This window comes from Elephas maximus, chromosome 10, assembly GCF_024166365.1.
Source record: "Elephas maximus indicus isolate mEleMax1 chromosome 10, mEleMax1 primary haplotype, whole genome shotgun sequence".
NCBI lineage: Eukaryota > Metazoa > Chordata > Mammalia > Proboscidea > Elephantidae > Elephas > Elephas maximus.
This window is the reverse complement of record NC_064828.1, coordinates 64,556,215-64,577,536: the sequence shown is the minus strand read 5'-3', so window position 1 is coordinate 64,577,536 and position 21,322 is coordinate 64,556,215. Positions and strand designations below refer to the sequence as shown.

At 42.7% G+C, this 21,322-nt stretch overlaps 2 protein-coding genes across 3 annotated transcripts in view; both read right to left on the bottom strand.

Annotated features, from left to right (window-relative positions):
• The window catches only part of PTGDR (prostaglandin D2 receptor), a 100,590-nt gene that overhangs the window by 14,872 nt on the left and 64,396 nt on the right, over window positions 1–21,322 (bottom strand). The window lies entirely within an intron of this gene.
• Window positions 1–21,322, bottom strand: part of PTGER2 (prostaglandin E receptor 2) — an 86,313-nt gene that overhangs the window by 9,793 nt on the left and 55,198 nt on the right. The window contains exons 1-2 of one of the 2 annotated variants that reach the window (XM_049897813.1): window positions 7,403–13,054; window positions 6,410–7,299 (exon numbers count right to left, since the gene is read on the bottom strand). In XM_049897813.1, coding sequence (XP_049753770.1) covers window positions 6,410–7,299; window positions 7,403–7,469 — 957 coding nt within the window. In that variant the 5' untranslated portion in view covers window positions 7,470–13,054. Of the gene's footprint in view, window positions 1–6,409; window positions 7,300–7,402; window positions 13,055–21,322 lie in introns of those variants that run through there. The other variant, XM_049897814.1, reaches the window with a different exon arrangement.

Genomic DNA, 21,322 nt, shown 5'->3' with positions numbered 1-21,322 from the left:
CCCCAAATGCATTTTTCCTATACCTTAGCCCTCCCCATCATGCATATGTCCTAATGCCGGATTCTTCAATCTAGTTATCTGTTAGTGAGGGGCAATTTTAGGTGCCAAATACTCTCAGAAAAATGGAGCTTGGTCATGTAAGTTGAAGCATAGTGGACATGAATTTAAGATATGGATGGGAAGTGGTAGTCAGAAACTTCAAAATAGAGGACAGGAGAAGCCATGGGAACTAAGCAGACTAAGGTGCAGATTAATTGGGTCTTAATCATCTTTTTTTTTTTTTAATCATCTAGCTGGAAAGAGACCCATTGATTACCTTCCTGAAACTCTATCTCAGGAGATCAATTCCCCACCATATTCTATTCTTTTTCATTTTATTTTAAACACAATATTACGATGGGCTCTTGACATACTAAAGAAGAAATATACCATCCCAAAATGCTGTTTTTCTTTACGCCAAGGACCTGTCCTTATCATCTGAAACAGCAGTGATAATAAATTTGACCAAAGGTGTCAACATGATATACAACTTCTCTTTTGGGAAAAGGAGTATGGTTCTTGCCATCTAAATTTTAAAAACTAGTCCAGTTGTGTCTTTATTCACAACTGCCATTTCATAATATCAAATGGCAAAGGAAAATATGTTAAATGAAAACACTCATATACAGGAACTTTCTCTTAAAAGATGACATATACTAAAACTTTTTCAATAATCTTCAAATCCATAATTAGTGATATATCAATGATAAAGGACCTTCCAGTTATTCACGGACATCAACTTCAAATATCATTAGGCAAAGGTCATTGTGGTTATACACAGAGATTTCCGGATTTCTGTTTCATCCCTGTTAGAACTGTGATCCTTTGCATATATGTAATCAGCCAATTCCATATCATTTTTCAACCCCCAACGATATTGTTGTTGTTGTCGTTAGGTGCCGTCGAGTTTGTTCCGACTCACAGCAACCTCATGCACAACAGAACGAAACACTGCCCGGACCTGTGCCATCCTTACAATCGTTATCCTGGTACTCTTTAACCATATTACATTTTACATAAAGAGTACCAGGAATGACCAGGAAACTCCAGTACTATTTAGTTTGTTATGTATTGCAAAGATCACGTTTCCGCTAATCAGATTTACCTAGAAATTAATAGCCCTAAGGAATGGCTAAAGATGAGAATGAGTCAGTGCTTCACTCTTGAAATTTTAGAAGTGAATGAAATGCCTAAGTACTTTATCCTAATGGCATTTGGAAAACATTTAAAAATGACCAGAAGCTAGCCACAATTATTAGTAAAGTGGTGAGAAAGTGGCTTGATGTGAGTTGGAAAGTAAGGCACAAACAGTATGTGAGGCAAGAATGGAGGTCTGATGAATTTCCTGTGTTGCATTCTATTTCTGGAAGAAAGAGTTTCTATTTATCTCTGTGAAACGATGACAACAGCTGATTAACATAAGGAGGAATTTATTAATTTATACCACATACCGTTAGTGCATAAATAGTCTGGAATATGTGGTTGGACCTAAGCATGATTTCATATTGGACAGCCAAAATAATACCATTTCCTCAACTCCACATGCTTGTTTATCACTTAAATATTTTATATCTACCCCAGAAAGATTTTATATGAGGGATAATCTGATTATTTCTTAACTGAGACCAGTATTTACATTAGCCAATCACCTAAAATTTCAGTCTCAGACTTTTGTTTCATAGGCCTGTGGAAAACACAAAGAGGATCACGCACTTGGCCCTAGCTTAGGCCCCTTGATCTAACATGGAGAAAAAGGCCTTTGCCACTTTATTTTTAAAGCTAACAAGCTGGAATTAAGAGCAAAGTGGTCCAGGCATTTATAATATCTTCACAATCTTCTTATGAAATCTGGGATTAATCTCTCTGTGTCACCCCAAATGAATACTTTCTCTTTGATAGTATTTAGTTAAAAGAATGGGCTTCATGCTCAAACTCTGAATCCTGGCTCCACTACTTATTAGCTGTGGGACCCAGGGCAATTTCTTTGCTTCATTTGTAAAATGGGAACAATAATACTACTTGCTTTACAGGGTTGTGGAGATAATGAGTTACATAAAATTTAGCACTAAAAAATGTTGCCATTTTGATGTTGATAATGATGATATATGAGGTTGAATGTGACTTTGCTACCAGATGCTGGGCAATTCACATTTTCATAGTTTCACTTCCCAAACTTTGAACATCCTAGATTGGCACTGTTGAAGGAAGAGTAATTCTGCCCCCACCTTGGGATAATGGCTGACATTAATATTTCTGAAAGTTAGTGATGAGGTTTCCTATATCCCCAACTCCCCTCCTCCCCCCACTACTGGAGTACTGTGGAATAGACTAGTCTCCCACTTGGAACAGCTCTGTTATCCTGAGGAAGGAGCAAGGCAGAAATAGGGTGAATTGCTAGTATTTTGGGGGACACAAGGAAGAAAATTAGTTGGAATATCTCATTAATAGTTACGCTACATTGATTACATTTTGAATTGATATTTTGGATATATGATAAAAAAACAATTTCAAGGACTAATGGATCACAAATACCATAGCCTCCACCAGACTGACTCCAGCACAACTAGATGGTGCCCAACCTCCACCACTGACTGCTCCGACAGGGATCACAATAGAGGGTCCCTGACAGAGCTGGAGAAAAAGGCAGAACAAAAGTCTCTCACACAAAAAAGATCAGACTTACTGGCCCAACAGAGACTGGAGAAAGCCTGAGAGTTTGGCCCCCAGACACCCTTTTAGCTCAGTAATGGAGTCACTCCTGAGGTTCACCTTTCAGCCAAAGATTAGACAGCCCCATAAAACAATATGAGACTAAAGGGGCACACAAGCCCAGCGGCAAGGGCTAGAAGACAGGAGGGGACAGGAATGCTGGTAATAGGGAATCCAAGGTTGAGAAGGGAGAGTTTTGACAAGTCGTGGGGCTGTTAACCAGTGTCATAAAACAATATGTGCACTAACTGTTTAATGAGAAGCTAGTTTGTTCTGTAAACCTTCATCTAAAGTACAATAATAAAAAAATAATTTCACCTGTTTCTTTTTTAACTTAAATTCCATATGTAGTTCACATTTGTGGGCTCACTCTGTATTTCTGTTGGACTGTGCTCTGTTAAAGGTACAGCATTTCTGAAGGCAGCCAGGAGCCTTTGCCGCATCTAAGTGTCTACCCCCACCCCTGCAATCAGGATGTGTAGAAATGATGCCTGCCTGGTGGTAGGGTGGCGGGGACACATGCCAAGCTTTTCAGAATAGCAGAATGTAAGAATCAAATAGTAGTGGTAAGTTTTGAACTGTCAGATAAACCCTCCAAGAAATAAACAGGAGTAGCACTTCATAAGGGTTACAGTGCTATGTAAATGCAGGACAATAATTATTGCTAATAATCTATTGGAGCCCTGGTGGTTAAGAGCTCAGCTGCTAACCAAAAGGTCAGCAGTTCAAATCTACCAGCCACTCATTGGAAACCCTATGGGGCAGTTCTACTGTGTCCTATAGGGTAGCTGTGAGTTGGAATCAACTCGATAGCACCTCACAACCTAACAACAACAATAATCTATTGGCAAAATAAAATTAGTCAGTGGTCCATGTAAGTTTCCTTATTTAGAGATGATCTGGTACTTCCCACTTACGGTATAGGTCAAATATCTGTTTTGTAGCTAGCGATTATAGTTTATCTGAATAACATGAATCATGTTAGCCTCATGGAAAGAAGTCAGCTTAGCTGGCTTTCTAATCACATTCATACTAAGGTTTTCTCCTGCTCCTTTTCTGAGAATCTTTGCCGTGCATATATGCAGAAGGAAACATGTTTAATATTTGCTGATGTCAATGCCAAGGGATAGCTTGGGGGAGCTAAAGCCCTCTCATAATCTTCATCAGGCTTTCCTAAACCATACATGTTGCTGTTGTGTGCTGTTGAGTTGATCCTGGCTCGTAAGTGATCCTATAGGACACAGTAGAACAGCCCCATAGAGTTTCCTAGGGTGTACTCTTTATGGGAGCAGATCACCAGGTCTTTTCTGTCATGGAGTGGCTGGTGAGTTCGAACCACTGACCTTTTAGTTAGCAGCCAAGCACTTAACCATTGCACCCTCAGGGCTCATTAAGCCATAAATAGGCAATCCAAATAAAAACACAGCTTCAAAGCAAGTCCCTACTCCTCCACCCATTCTAATCAGACTTCTGGCTCTAAGTCCCTTCCATGTGGCAACTCTGGAATTGCCAGTGGCCTAATATGAAATGAAGAAAAACATTATATAAGCAGACTTTAAAATAACAACAATGATAAAAAGAAAGTTTAAGTGAAAACAGAAGAACCTGTTGAGAATCACTGCCTCTATTTAAAAAAAGAAACAGTTTATGTAGTGGGTCCATCACGGTCAAAGGGGAGGCCTTTATGCCCCTGCTCTCCTTCTCTAAAGGGCTTCAAAAACCAAAATCCGTTGCCATCAAGTTGATTCCAATTCATTGTGACCCAATAGGACAGAGTGGAACTGCCTCACAGAGTTTCCAAGGAGTGCAGGGCTCTGACCTTTTGGAAGCAGATTGCTAAGGCTATCTTCCAAGACACCTCTGAGTGGGTTTGAACGGCAAACTTTTCATCTAGTAGTTGAGCACTTAACCATTTGCATCACCCAGGAAACTTGATTTAGCCCATAATGTAATTACAAGGCTCTTTATCGGGTTGCTATGAGTCGGAATCAACTCGACAGCAGCAGTTTTTGTTTTTTTTGTTTTTACCAGCAAAACAAGACAAAAGAGTAGAAGCCATGTTGGTTTCCATGTCACAGCATTTCTGCTGCACAAGCTCCCCTGCTCTGGGCAGAATGGGAGATACAGTCTCCCACAGCTCTAGTTCTTTTTGTAGGAGGGCACCTTTTTATTACCTCATCTCATTCTCCCCAAAATATAATGTACTAATTTAGATGAGCTCATGCCCTGACAAAGGATGGGCGGGGGGCGGGGGGGGGGATGTGAGAACAGTGGGGACCAGAGAAAAAAAGAACTTAGCTAAGAATGTAAGTTAATTCTGGGGGCAGGGGAGGGTGGGGAGTAGAGCATCATGTCTAGGCTTTTAGGAACCTGTTTCTTTCCCTGCCCCTGCGAATGAGTGAACGAAATAATTAGAAGCAGTAAGGGAAATCAGAGGTTGAATAAAGTTACATCTCCAGTTTCTGCAAGTCAGACCTGCTAATGTGAGGCACCTTCCATCTCTTCCTTCTCTCCAAGGTTGTGGCAGGTGAGAGTCACTGCTTACTCCCTGCAGGGTCAGTCTTGCTCTCCTTAAGATTGGGAAGTGGGTTGCCAAAACTCCCAGTCCCAGTTCTCTGTAAGAGGCTAGCACAGGCTCAGACACATCTCAGGCTCTACCCCCGAGTACTGCCTTATAGAACAGCATCATAGAACTAACTACTGAATTTGCCTCAAACTAGCACAGCACCCAGCCCAGAACTTGGACTTCCATCCTTCAGTTCCCCAGGCAGCCTTTTGGCCTGCTAGATCATAGCAAGTCCTGGGCATGTCTAATTCTCCCAACCCTGACAAGAACCCGCCATTCCTGGGTGTGGCTTCATGCTCACCAAGTGCAAGACTATAAGCTTAAGAGCACCTGTATCTATTTCTGACACTACCATCAAGATGACATTTTGTAAGAGGGTACAAACATCTCTGGAGGGATCTCAAAGCTTAGGAAGGGATTCCTCCAAACAACCCTCTTTTCTTTAAAAATCATTGTGGACATATTGGGATTTTATGGCATCAACAATTTACACTCCCAATATGTAAACTGCAGTTTTAGGACAAATAAGGAATTTTGCAAGCTTCTGAAAAAGGGACCCTTCTCACAGGGAGCCATTCTCAATGGCAACTAGAAAGCTATGGGTTGGGTACCACATTTTGCCCTGGAAGAAACAGAAGGTAAAACATAGAGAACTAGTATCTGTGGGTGGAAGGTATAGGGAGGCAAACTGCAGCTCAGGGGAAGCAGGTGTAACAAAGACAACCATGTGTCAGTGGTAGGGTCTGCCTCCTCCTCCCGTACTGAGCCAGGTTAGCCACGAGTGGGACAGGGACACTGTCCAGGGGCTTCTGACTCTAGGGTGGCGGGCTGGACTGGCTTAGGCCAGGGCAAAGGCTCCTTTTCACTGCGACTGCCTTACTGCACAACACTAGCAGTGTGAGGCGCTTATGCTGGGGCTGGGGGAGGAAGGAAGTGGAGTGAAGTTAAGCCGAGAGGAAGGCTATAGAGGTTTACAAACTAGGGCATCTTTTACCAAGTTGCAGAAATTTTGTTTGGTGGTATGAAGGGTGATTGTCGGAGGGAAAGGTGCCAGAAGGCTGCCCAGAGCTGGGCTGTGGAATCAGAGTGACTTACTGTGAAAGGCAAGGAGCAGACGGCGAAAGTGATGGTCATAATGGCCAGGAGGATGAGGTGGTCCGTCTCCTCCGCCATGGACACTCTTTCTCCTCTCCTGCGGGCCCCGGGGCCAACCCGGCCGCTGCCCAAGGAGGGTCCGCAGCGGCTTCTCCTGCTCCGGCGGTGCATGCGGACAAGATTTAGGATGACACTGAAGTTGCAGGCGAGCACGGCGACGATGAGGAGGAGGAGCAGGGTGGCGTAGAGCTGCAGGTACGCGGTCTGGCCGTGCCGGATGAAGCACCACGTCCCAGGACAGTACTGGACGTACTGTCCGTAGTCAAGAAGCGGCAGGGAGCAAAAGAGCAGCGAGATGGCGTAGATGGTGGGCAGCACCGCCAGGCCGCCGCGGCGCGTGACGCGGCGCTGGTAGAAGTAGGGGTGCCCGATGGATAGGTAGCGCTCCAGGGCCATGGCGAAGAGCATGAGCATCGTGGCCAGGCTGAAGAAGGTCATGGCGAAGGCGAAGTAGGTGCAGGCGCGGCTCTCGGGCGCCAGGGCCACTAAAGTCTGGTTCTGCGCGTACGACGCCAGCACTACCGGGCTGATGAGGCAGGTCCCGAGCAGGTCGGTGAAGACCAGCTCTGTCACTAGCACGTGGAACAAGGAGATGGAACTCCCGCGGCTGGCGCCATGAACTGCATCTCCCCGCCAGCGGCGAGCCAGCAGCGCCAGCGCAATGAGGTTCCCCAACACCCCAGCCGAGAACATCACGGAGCTGATAGCTGGGCTTTCGCCCGAGGGAAGCCACTGCCGAGTCTCGCAGTCCTCGTCCTGGGAATCATTGGACACATTGCCCATGATGGGGTCCCAAGAGGAGAGATGCGCTCTCCTCTCCTGGCTTGTACCTGGGAAGAGGAGGGTTTGAGAAACCGAGTGCTCCAAGCCCTAAAGGAAAAGGGCGGGGGCGGGGGGGGGGACCGGAATCCAGAACCCCTTTAGGCGCTTTACCGGCGCCGAGGGTAGGCGCGACCCCGACTCTCCCGCCGCGCCCCGAGTGTTGGCGCGGCTGCCTCATCCGGACAGCGCCGGTGGCTCCTTCTCCGACCCGCGCCCTCCAGGGCAGAGAGCCCGCGCGGAGGGACGCATGCCTGCACCGCCCCCGCACCGCCCCGGGGCGGGCCCAAGCGGGATGTCACGGCCGTCCTAAGTGCGAGCGCCTGCGAGCTGCCCCGGAGGCCCGACTCGTCACACCCTAGTTCCTTCGGCCGCGCCGGCGGGGACAGGGAGAGGAGGGGGTCAAGGCACCAGCCGGGCGCGGCGCTGGGCCGCTGCCCAGCGCGTGCTGCCGGCGCCCCGGGACTGCTCGCAGCCAGGTGGCCGGCGGGAGCGGCGTTTCTTGCTCTCGGAGTTGCGCCTTCAAAGCCGCATGATCGCCTGACATTGGTTAGAAAGCGTTTAGCTGCAGCTCAGGGCTGGGAGGGAGTGTGAGGACGCCTGAGGGGCCTCAGCAAAATTCACAGAAAGAAGGTCACGGTAACAGTGAGAAATGCGAACCGACGTGTTGAAAGCAATTGGAGGTCCTAGTCCCCTGAGATGTGGAGAAGGGTACAACAGACATGAAAGACGGCTGGCAGTCAGACCATTATGGTCCTTTGGAGGAAGTGAAAAAGCAAGCCTGTTGATCCAAAGAACCAATCCAGGCACACCACTGAGCTGTTTGTTGCACTGTTGCTTCGGTTTTGATTCGGTTACTAGCACTTCGTCTTTTCCTATGTCAACACCATAACGGATAACATTTGTTTAAGCAACCATTAAAAGAAAGGGGAGGGGGCGGGGCGAGGGGAAGGAATGTTCCTTGTAAGTGTGTAGAACTGTGTTTGTGGACACCGTTTGAAACCACTGCACACCATTATTCTCTACTCAAGCTCCGCCTTGGAAGAAAATGTTGATATGCTGTTTAGCTATTAATTTTTCCACGTTCAGTTAACACGCAGGGCTCATCTAGAAACACCCATTCCTGGTAAAGTTTATTGCTGAGTGGCCAGTTTCAGAGGCTGGAGCTGACAAAAATGGATGCCTACCACCTGTTGTCATAATTGCCAGAGTTGTGCTAAGGGGTCGCTCTTTTTTTTTTTTTTTTTTAATCTAGTTTGACAGACAGTATTGGCAATCTTACTGTATAAGAAATGTCACTTGGGGACGGGAGGAAGATTGGGAGGCAGCAGGATCTGCACAGTGATCTGGAAAGAAGAAAGTCTTCCTGCTGAAGAGCACACCTTACAACAAGCCTACCCCCTCTCTGAATATTTTAGCTCACCTTGATGAGTCTGGCTTGGGGATTGGAATGCGAAGGGAATTCCCAACAGGTCAGGCATAATTTACTGGATCACTTGGAGTCCCTGGGCGCAAACTGTTAATAGGTTTGGCTGCTAACCACATGTTGGAGGTTTGAGTCCATCCAGAGGTGCCTCAGAAGAAAGGCCTGGCAATCTATTTCTGAAAAATCAGCCATTGAAAACCATATAGAGCACAGTTCTACTCTGACGCGCAAGGGATTGCTATAAATTGGAATCCACTCAACAGGAACTGGTTTTTTGTTTTTTTTGCAAAGCCTATAGGCTGGCTATGAGTCGGAACCAACTCAACGGCACTGGGTTTGGTTTTTTTGTTTTGGTATAGGCTGGTTTTTGCATATCAGTTGCCCCCGCTTCCCCGATTCCTAGTTTTGGATGACATGGATTCCTAGGGGAGGTGATCTTAACCACAGTTTTTCTTCCGGGCTGGAAACTGCAGGTCAGTAACACCTTGTCTCCAATCTTCTCCACGCACCTCTGACCACTTCCCTGCACTAACATTCTCCCATGTCACTCCAAGTAATGGAAAAACTTTACATGAATCTTCCTTTTTTGTTTTCATAAAGTTCCTTATAACCAAAATCTACTATTGAATCTTTCCTATATATTTTCATTTGAATAGGTACCTGACAGAGCAGGAGTACAATTGGAGGTCCTCACTCCAGACCCTTCCCCCTTTCTCTTTCTAATCTCCACCCTTGACTCAGCATTGTACCATGAAGAAAAAAAAAAAAATACCATGAAGAGACTTGCATAAATGTGGACAACACAGCCCCTCATGACCAAGCTATGTACACACCCCCTCCCGGCTAACTACAGGCTGGGTCACGGGACGTGCATGCCCAAGTGTCCAGTTGACTGTTGTGGGAGTGGACCTGGGGAAGATGTCTGTATCAGCCATGGAAGTAGCTCTGGGCTGCATTTGATCCCGTGATCCCAGGTACCTGGAAGGTGGTCTAGAATGGAGGGGGCATGGGCTCTGCATGAGTAGAGCCTCTTGGCCCCAGTGTCTCCTTACTTCTGGGGAAATATGTGGCAAGAGGAAGACCAGAGTGGGGTCCTATAAATCTCAAGGGCCAGGGTAAGGGTTCAAGTTGCCAAGTTTAGGGTGGTACTGTGTGATGATATTATATCCTATCCCGTACACTCCTTCTACGTTTTATTTGCTGCCAAATATTCAACTTATCCTTTTATTTAAGTTTCCAGCATTTGGACAGAAGGATGTATGTATTTAGTTTTAGCAGTTCTGCTGTGTTCCATCTTGCCAGATGTCTGATTAGATAGGTTGATTAGGTTGATTACTTTGCCATCCCTAATTCCTCAAATGGACCATCAGATTCATTTCTGACTTCTAGCAGTCAGTCCAAGCTTGTCTAATCTTGTTTGTTTCCCCCAATTTTTTAGTTTAAAATCTCCTTTTCCATTTCTAATTTTAGTGTTGGCATCTTGACACAATTTCAGTTCAGATAGAACTTAGAGTTCCTTAAAAGAAATTTGATAAATTAACACTCTTCCTGTACCATCTCCTAGGTCTGTGGGTGGTGCAAGTGGTTTTCATTATACTACTAACGTAAAGGTTAGTGGTTCAAATCCACCCAACCATGTTGTGGAAGGAAGGCCTGGCAATCTGCTTCCATAAAGATTACAGCCAAGAAAACTATCTGGAGCAGTTCTGTTCTGTAACACATGGGTCGCCATAAGTCAGAGTCTACTCCATGACAACAGATTGGGTTTTTTGGTTTTGTACCATCTCCTATAATTGAGCCACAGAGTTTGGTAATTTTTCAGTTCCTGTGTGGGGGGCAATTGTATTTTAGGGAACACTACTTAAATCTCAAAACTGAAATTCTAAAGTTCATAGTTTTCATTTATGTATCCACAAACTCAAAGGACTGTGGAAGGCAAGTTACTCTCTGTAGGTCATTTTTCAAGAGAAAGCAAAGATAAACACGAAGGAAGAGAGGGCTACGTAGGGAACAAAGCCAACATTAATTCTGGTTCTTAGCTCTATTTTTGTTATTTGGCCCTAGAAAAGACTAACTGAAAATATTTTATGATTCCTATGCATGTACAAACACTTTTTATTTTTCCTCTTAAATTAAGTTCTAAGAATACCATCTGGGTCCTGCATTATCCCAGACAAGATTAAACCACTTCATTGCAAAAACAGAAGCTGCTCAAGTTAGTTTAAGGAAAAAAACACAGAGGATTTCTTGGAAGCACACAGTAATAGGCCACAGACCCCAAGGGCTGCAAGTACAGAGAAATTATGATTGGCACCATTTGGGTCAGATGCACCCTCTGCCAAAATAAGAAGGGCAGGGAGTGTTGACAGCAAAATCTCTGAACTGGCTTCTTGCAGCCAGGTTTGGAAAAGCAGACTTAAATTTTTTTTTTTTTTAACTTTTTCTTTCTATTTTAGAATAGATTTATAGAAAAATTGTGAAGATAATACGGAGAGTTCCCATATATCCTGCATCCAGTTTCCCCTATTATTAACATCTTACATTAGCATGATCCACCACCTGTCTGTCAGTTTGTCATACTGTGGTGACTTGTGTGTTGCTATGATGCTGGATACCAGCAAGGTCACTCATGGTAGACAGGTTTCAGTAGAGCTTCCAGACTAAGACAGACTAGGAAGTAAGGCTGGGTAATTCGCTTCTGAAAATTGGCCAGTGAAAACCTTATGGGAAGGCGGAGAAAGATGGTGAAGTGAGTAGACACTCCCATTTACTCCTCACCAACTAACCCACTGAACAATGGAAAAAAAACAAGCACAGACTGAGATCTCAGAACTCCAGAAGCAGCTGAGGTATTGGAGAGTCGGTGTGAGTCCAAAGAGGGAGAGAAGCGGCAGGAATAGCACAAAAACTGGCAGAACCTACCTGCTAACATCTAGAACACTCACTCATCACAGCCACTTTGGGATGAGACTGGGCAACACCCCAAACAGGGAACACAGAAAGGGAGTTAATTTGAGGAAGCTGTAGACTGGTGCCTCTCTTTTTTTATTTTATTGTACTTAGGTGAAACTTTACAGTGCAAAATAGTTTCTCATTTAAAAGTTTATAGAAAAATTGTTTTGTGACATTGGCTGCAATTCCCACAATGTGTCAGCATTCTTTCCTTTTCTACCCTGAGTTCCCCATGTCCATTTGTCCAGTTTTCCTGTCCCTTCCTGCCTTCGCTTTTGGGCAGGTTTTGTCCATTTGGTCTCCTATATTTGATTGAACTGAGAAGCATGTTCCTCACGTGTGTTATCGTTTGTTTTATAGGCCTGTCTAATCTTTGGTGAAAGGCGGGCTTATAGGAGTGGCTTCAGTTCTGAGTTAGCAGGGAGTCCAGGGGCCGTAGTCTCAAGAGTTCTTCCAGTCTCCGTCAGACCAATAAGTCTGGTCTTTTTGTGTGTGTGTGTGTGTGAATTTAAATTTTATTCTACGTTCTTCTCCTGATCTGTCCAGGACTCTCTATTGTGATTTCTGTCAGAGTGGTTGGTGGTAGTAGCCAGACACCATCTAGTTCTGGGCTTAGGCTGGTGGAGGCTGTGGTTCATGTGGTCCATTAGTGCTTTGGACTAATACTGTAGCCTAATTTCTTAAGATGGTTCAGATTGGCCATGGGAGTTCACGGAGCACACAGTAGAAGGGTGCCGAGGGACACCATGGTGCCGTAAGGGAGTGCTGTTGAATCTCACTGAGCCCGAGATGGACAGACACTAGGACCAGGAGGGATCACAAGGGCAGTAGGGTGAGGGGAATACTTTGGATGGATGGGCAACAGCAACACAGAGGGAAAAGGCTGACTCCCTGCGTACAGCAGGACACTGGGGGAGAGTCTGTGCAGTGGTGCCATGAAGTAAAGACATAGAGAGCCTCTCACCCTCACCACAGGAAATTCGAGCCCCACCACTTATGTCAGCATCTGCAACCAGCTAATCCCCCTTCCCCTGTGCATGCTTATTAAATTCCACAGATCAAGCATCCAGAACTCCTGAATCATCACTGAAAAAAAACCTAACAATAAGAGTGCCCTCTAGTGGTTTTCAGGAGGAGGTACCAAGCCCACTGCTGCTGGGTCAATTCTGACTCATAGTGACTCTGTGGAGCCTAGTGGAGCTCCCCGATGGGGTTCCCAGAGCTGTGAGTCTTTGTGGAGGTGGGCTGCCGTATCTTTCTCCTGTGGAGTAGTTTGTGGGTGCAGGCCCTGGCCATTCAGCTGGCAGCCAGGTGCTTGGCTGCTGTGTCACCAGAGTGCCCACCAGAAAATTTTCCCAGAAAAATCAAAATGTAAAGAAAAAAAAAAAAGACAACAAAATGGCCCAAGTTAAAAAAAAAAAAAGTGTGTGTGTATATATATTTATTTATAACCAAACCCACTGCCGTTGAGTCAATTCCGACTCGTAGCGATATATATATATATATATATATATATATATATATATATATATATATATATATATATATATAGTAAAACACACAAAGTCGCAAGAGAGGAAGGACCAATCAAAAGCAAAACATGAAGAAGAGGGAATTTGTCCTATGGAGACCAGACTAATGGAAATAATTGGACGTTTTCAGACTATGATGCTAAATATGTTTAAAGAAAGCAAAAAGCACACAGAAAACAAACTAGTGGAGATCAGGAACAAATGCAGGAATAAAATAAAAGACTTAACAAGGAAATTGAAAACAAACAAAAAAAAAACAAAGAGAACTACTGGAACTGAAGAATACAGCAACTGAATTAGAAAAAGCAAGAGAAACACTCAACAATAGAGTTGAACAGACAGAAGATAGAAAAATGAACTAGAAGACAAAATAACTGAATTTATAAGGTCTCAAAAGAAACAAGAGAAGAGAACAAAGAAAAGTGAACAAACCCAAATGGAAATATGGAATTCAATTAAGAAATCTAACGTTAGAATTTCTGGAATCCCAGAGTACGATGACAACAATAAAGGCATAAACACAATTTTCCAAGAAATAATCAGGGAGAATTTCCCAGACCTGAGCAGCAAACCAAGCCTGCGAATACAAGAAGCTATAAGAACCCCAACTAGAAGAAACACAAAAAGATCAACCCTGAAAATTAAAGACAAGGAGAGAGTTCTGAAAGCACCAAGAGAAAAAGGCAATATAACGTACCAAAATTCTTTCATAAAAATCAGTGTGGATTTCTCCCTAGAAACACAAGAGGCCAGGAGACAATGGAGTGACATATGTAAAATACTGAATGAAAACAGTTGCCAGGCAAAAATTCTTTACCCAGCAAAGCTGTCATTCAGAAATGAATGGGAGATCAAGATATTCCCAAATAAACAGCTCTGGGAATTTGCCACTACACATACTCCTCACTTATGGACATGGTTATGTTCCAAAGACCAGGTCGTTATGCAAAATCAGCATTATGAGAGAATCTGGGGCCGCACCCCATCTTCAGCGCTGGTGTTCCCCCTGGTCACTCACTACCTGTCGGGCACCCCTGGAGTGTCTTGGGATGCATATGGCATGGGGCAGGCCCCCCTTCCCCACCAACCTTCCCCACCAGCCTTCCCCACCACCATGGAGCCTGTAGGGATTGAGGGTGGTGGTGGTTGGGTGTTGTATAACACTTGTCACCTCCCACCACCTGCCCAGGGTGGGGACCTCCCTCATCCTCCATCCGCCCCAGCCCTGCAGCCCTGCACAGCTCCCTTCCCTCAACGTCTCCTCCATCCCTCTACTGAACTCCCTGGTACCTTTGGGCCCTTGCCTGGCCTTTTGCTGCCTGCCCATGACCTCACTTCTTCCTGCCATCACCTTGTGCCCTCTATGGCTGGACCAAGACATTGAAGACGAATGAGAGAAAGTGCCCCACAGCCAGTCAGCCACCATCCCTTGCGTGGCACAGTCGTTGCCAGGGCCTCCAATATATTGTTTGAGGTGGCCTGAGGAGGGCATCCTGGGTCTGATCATGGCCCCATGTGGGGCCTGTACAATAAGAGGTGCTGCCTGAGAATTTTTGAAAGCTGTCATAAATGGGAAATATCAGATAATGAGATAGTTGATAAGTGAGGAGTAGGTATATTACTTAAGGGATTACTCCAAATGGAAAGGCAAGAGGATTAAATATATAAATACACAGGAATAAAATAAAAAATAACAGAGTGAGAGAGATCTCCAAAAAATGCAACAACACAGGCAATCATAAGGACTGATTATATGATATTTTCAGGGAATAACCTCAATAGGTAAGTCCCACAAACAATACAACAGCAAATTTATAAGAAATAAGTACAAAGTAAGCTTATTGAATACAGGTTGTATATTGATAATGATGGAGACCCACCAACAGAAATGGGGGAGGGAGGAGTATATCAAGAATAGATTTATTGTGTTATGGTTTTATGTTAACTGTTGTTCGTATGTTAAATGCTGTTGCAATTGTATTTGTGTAATGTAATATATGCGGTAAACACTAAGAAATCACCAAGAAAAAAAACATTCAGAAGAAGGAAGAAAGCAAAAATGGTCATCATTAGAAAATAGCCAAATACAAAGCAAAACAGAAAAATCAGAATTAAAAAAACAAGGATGATATGACACACCCAAAGACAAATGGCAAAAGAGTGAGGTAGATACTTTCTTTTCAGTAAAAACTTTAAATGCAAATGGTTTAAATGTCCCATGCAAAAGGCGGAGAGTGGCAGAATGGATTAAAAAAAAAAGGCACAATCCATTCTTATGCTGTCTACAAGAAACACACCTTAGAAAAAAGGATGCAAACAGACTGAAAACAAAAAGATAGAGAAAAATATTCCAGGCTACCAGTAAACAAAATAGGGCAGGGGTTGCCCATACTGATATCAGATAAAATAGACTTTAAATCAAAATCTACTACAAGAGGTAAAGAAGGACATTACATAACAATAAAAGGTTCAATCCAGCAAGAAGACATAATAACTATAAATACATATGCACCTAACGTCAATGCTCCAAAATACCTGAAACAAATACTGGCTAATATGAAAGGAGAAATAGGCAACTCCACAATAATATAGGGGACTTAAACTCTACTTTCAATTACAGATAGCACATCTAAAAAGAAGATCATTGAGGACACCGAGAACTTAAATAAAATTACAAACCAGTTGAACCTAATGGGTATATATAGAATATTCCACCCAGTATCAGAACAATACACATTCTTTTCTAGAGCACATGGATCATTTTCCAGAATAGACCATATGCTAGGACGTAAAACAAGTCTCAAGAAATTTAGAGAGATTGAAATCATACAAAGCATCTTCTCTGACTATATCGGTATGAAGCTAGAGATCAACAACAGGAAAAATATGGAAAAAAACATGGAAACTAAATAATTCACTACTAAAAAACTATTGGGTCATAGAAGAAATCAAAAGTGAAATTAATAAATTCCTAGAATCGGTAATACAGTACACAATACCGGGGAAGCCAGCACAACCTGTATAAGGCAAGGTCATGGCAGCTCCAAAGACACATCCAAACTCCCTAAGGGACCGAATTGCTGGGCTGAGGGCTGTGGGGACTATGATCTCAGGGACTATCTAGCCCAACTGGCATAACAGAGTTTATAAACAATATGTTCTACATTCTACTTTGGTGAGCAGTGTCAGGGTCTTAAAAGCCTGTGAGCAGCCATCTAGGATACTCCACTGGTCTCATCCCTTTGGGAACAAGGAAGAATGAAGAAAACTAAAGATCCAAGGGAAAGCTTAGTCCAAAGGACTAATGGACCACATCTACCACAGCCTCCACCAGACTGAGTTCAGAACAATGAGATGGTGCCTGGCTACCACCAAAGACTGCTCTGACAGGGATCACAATAGAGGGTCCCCGACAGAGCTGGAGAAAAACGTAGAACAAAATTCTAACTCAAAAAGAAAGACCAGACTTGCTGGCCTGACAGACTGGAGAAACCCAGAGAGTATGGCCTCCAGACACCCTTTCGGCTCAGTAATAAGGTCACTCCTAAGGTACAACCTTCAGCCAAAGATTGAACAGGCCCATGGAATAAAACAAGACTAAAGGGGCTTTTTTTTTTTTTTTTTAAAGGGGCACACCAGCCCTGGGGCAGGGCCTGGAAGGCAGGAGGGAACAGGAAAGCCGGTAATAGGGAACCCAGGGTTGAGAAGGGAGAGTGTTGACATGTTGTGGGGTTGTTAACCAATGTCATAGAACAATGTGTGTACTAACTGTTTGGTAAGAAATTAGTTTGTTCTGTAAACCTGCATCTAAAGTACAATAAAAAAAAATTCCTAGAATAAAACAAAAAGGAAAACACAACATATCAAAACCTTTGGAATACACCAAAAGCAGCACTCAGAAGAAAATTCATAGCAATAAATGTCTACATTAAAAAAGAAAAAGATCTGAAATCATTAACTTAAACCAACAACTTGAAAAAATCGAAAAGGAAGAGCAAGAGAAACCAAAAGCTACCAGAAAAAAGAAAATAATAAAGATCAGGGCAGAAATAAATGAAATGGAAAATAGAAAACAGTAGAAAGAATCAACAAAACTAGAAGCTGGTTCTTTGAAAGGGTCAATAAAATAGACGAACTACTGTCTAGACTGACAAAGAAAAAAATCAGAGGAAGCAAATAACCAAAATAAAAAATTGAATTGATGACATTAAAACTGTTCCAGGAGTGATAAAGAAGATCACAACTGATTACTATGAAAAATTGTACTCCAACAAATTTGAAAACCTAGATGATATGGACAAATTCCTAGAAACACACTACCTAACCGAACTAGCACAAACAGAGGGAGAAAATTTAAACAGACCCATTACAAACGAAGACATTGAAGATGTCATTAAAAAAAAAAAAAATTGCCAATAACAATAACAACAACAACAAAAAACCAGGACAAGATGGCTACACGGAGAATTCTACCGAACATTCAAAGTAGAGTTGACAACAATCCTACTCAATCTCTTAAAAAAACAGAAGAGGAAACAACACTACTGAGCTCTTCCTATAAAGCCAGCATAACCCTGATGCCAAAACAGATAAAGACATCACGAAAAAAGAAAATTACAGACCAATATTTTTATCCCTTATGAACATAGATGCAAAAAATTTCAACAAAATTCTAGCCGACAGACTTCAGCAACATATCAAAAAAATCATACACCATGAACAAGTGGGATTCATGCCAGGATTAGAAGGGTGGTTCAACCTTAGAAATCAATCAGTGTAATACACTACATAAATAAAACAAAGGAGAAGAGGCATATGATCATATCAATTGATGCAGAAAAGGCATTTGATAAAATTCAAAACACTTTCCTGATAAAAACTCTCAGCAAAATAGGAATTGAAAGGAAATTTCTCACAATAATTAAGGACATATATGCAACCCTGGTGGAGTAGTGGCTAAGTGCTACGGCTGCTAGCCAAAGGATCGGCAGTTCGAATCCTCCAGGCGCTCCTTGGATACTCTATGGGGCAGCTCTACTCTGTCCTACAGGGTCACTATGAGTCGGAATTGACTTGAGGGCACTGGTTTTTAAAAATTTTTTTATGCAAAACGAACAGCCAACATTATACTCAATGGAGAAAGACTGAAGGCCTTCCCTCTTGCAACAGGAAAGAGACAAAGATGTCTATTATCACCACTCTTATTCAACATTGTACTGAAAGTCCTACCCAGAGCAATAAGACAAAAAAGAGAAATAAAAGTTATCTAAATCGGAAAAGAAGAAATAAAACTAGCTCTATTTGCAGACAACATGATCCTATATGTAGAAGACCCTAAAGATTCCACAAGAAAACTGCTGGAACTAATAGAAGAATTTAGTAACGTTGCAGGGTACAAGATGAGCACACATAAATTGATTGGGTTCCTTTGCACTAACAAAGAGTACTCCGAACAAGAAATCAAGAAAACAATACCATTTACCATAGCCCCCAAATCAATAAAAAAAAAAAAAAAATGCCTAGGAATTACCTAACCAGGGACATAAAAAAACTTATACAATGAAAATTATAAAACACTACTAAACCAAACCCAAACCAAACTTGTTGACATTCAGTTGATTCCAACTCATAGAGACGCTATAGGCCAAAGTAGAACTGCCCGCCCGCCCCCCGGGTTTCAAAGTAGCTACTGGTGGATTTGAACTACCAACTTTTTGGTTAGCAGTGAGCTCTTAACCACTGTGCCACCAGGGCTTCACTGTATATTCAATATTCTTTATCAGCACCACAGTTCAAATGCATAATTTCTTCTTCAGTCTTCCTTATTCATTGTCTAGCTTTCGCATGCATATGAGGTGATTGAAAATACCATGTCTTGAGTCAGGCACACCTTAGTCCTCAAAGTAACACCTTTTCTTTCTTTCTTTTTTTATCTGTTAAAGAGGTCTTTTCCAGTAGATTTGCCCAATACATCATTTGATTTCTTGACTGCTGCTTCCGTGGGTGTTGATTATGGATCCAAATAGAATGAAATCCTTGACAACTTCAATCTTTTGTCTGTTTATCATGATATTACTTATTGGTCCAGTTGTGAGGATTTTTGTTTTCTTTACGTTGAGGTGTAATCCATTCTGAAGGCTGTAGTCTTTGATTTTCATCAATAAGTGGTTCAAGTCCTCTTTTCAGCGAGCAAGGTTCGTTATCTGTTTATTGCAGGTTGTTAATGAGTTTCCTTCAATCCTGATGCCTAATTCTTCTTCATATAGTCCAGCTTCTCAAATTATTTGCTCAACATACAGTCTGAATAGGTATGGTGAAAGGATACAACCCTGACATACACTTTTCCTGACTTTAAACCACACAGTATCCCCTTGTTCTGTTAGAACGACTGCCTTTTGGTACAGGTTCCACATGGCCAGGATCAAGTGTTCTGGAATTCCCATTCTTTGCAATGTTATCAATTATTTGTTATTATCCACACAGTCAAATGCCTTTGCATAGTCAATAAAATGTCTTTCTGGTATTCTCTGCTTTCAGGCAAGGTCCAAGTAACATCAGCAATGATATCCCTCATTCCACATCCTCTTTGGAATCCTGCTTGAATTTCTGGGAGTTCCCTGCTGAGGTCCTGCTGCAACCATTTTTGAATTATCTTCAGCAAAATTTTATTTGTGTGTTGTATTAATGATATCGTGTGATAATTTCTGCATTCTGTTGGATCACCCTTCTTTGGAATGGGCACAAATATGGATCTCTTCCAGCCAGTTGGCCAGGTAGCTGTCTTAAAAATTTCTTGGCATAGATGAATGAATGCTTCCAGCATTGCATCTGTTTTTTGAAACAACTCAACTGGTATTCCTCCAATTCCTGGAGACTTATTTTTCACCAATGCCTTCAGTGCAGCTTGGACTTCTTCCTTCAGTACCATTGGTTCTTGATCAAATGCTACCTCCTAAAATGGTTGAACATTGACCAATTCATTTTGGTACAGTGACTCTATTCTTTTCATCTTCTTTTGATTCTTCCTGAGTTTTTCAATATTTTGCAATAGAATCCTTCAATATTGCAACTTGAGGTTTGAATTTTCTCTTCAGTTCTTTCAGCTTGGAAATGCTGAATGTGTCCTTTCCTTTTTGTTTCCTAACTCCAGATCTTTGAACATGTCATTAGAATAGATAGAAGTATCTATACAAAAAACCAAACCTGTTGCCGTTGAGTCGATTCTGACTCATAGTGACCTTGTACGACAAAGTAGAACTACCCCATAGGGTTTCCAAGGAGCAGCTGGTGAATTTGAACTGTAGACCCCCAAGACTATGGCCCCTGGACACCCTGCTAACTCAGAACTGAAGCCACTCCTGAATCTACCTTTCAGCCAAAGATTAGACAGGCCTATAAAACAAACAATAACCCATGTGAGGAACATGCTTCTTCATTCAGTTAAGTATACAAGACCAATAGGCAACACCTGCCCGAAAGTAAAGATGAGAAGGAAGGAAGGGACAGGGAAACTGGATGAGTGGACATGGGGAACCCAGGGTGGAAAGGGAAAGGGGTGGGGGGGGGAGTGCTGACAACAATGTGGGGATTGCAACCAATGTCGCAAAAACAATTTGTGTGCAAATTTTTGAGTGAGAAATTAATTCGCACTGTAAACTTTCACCTAAAGCACGATAAAATTTTTAAAAAATGGAGGAAATATTCAACATCATTAGTCATCAAGCACTATAAATGTAATTCATGCAATAATGAGAATTAGTTTTGCCTACCCAAAAATGTAATGTCACCCTTAAATAGTTTAAAAGAATATATGATGACATGGGTAATGTTCATATTAAGTTACCAGACATATTATTGAGTAAAAATAATCAATGTTTGAAAAAAAGAAAAGAAACTTGTGAGCTGCCATCTAAGACACAACTACGAGTCTCTACTTCTCAGGAGCAAAACGGTAAGAAGGTAACCAAAAGCACAGAAGAGAAACAAGAAACAAGCCAAGACCTCATCTACCCTGAGACTAGAAGAACTAGAGGATGCTCTGCTACCACCACTGACCATTCTGCCTGAGGTCACAATAGATGGTCCCGGATACAATGGGAGAAAAATGTGGAGAAGTACTCAAAT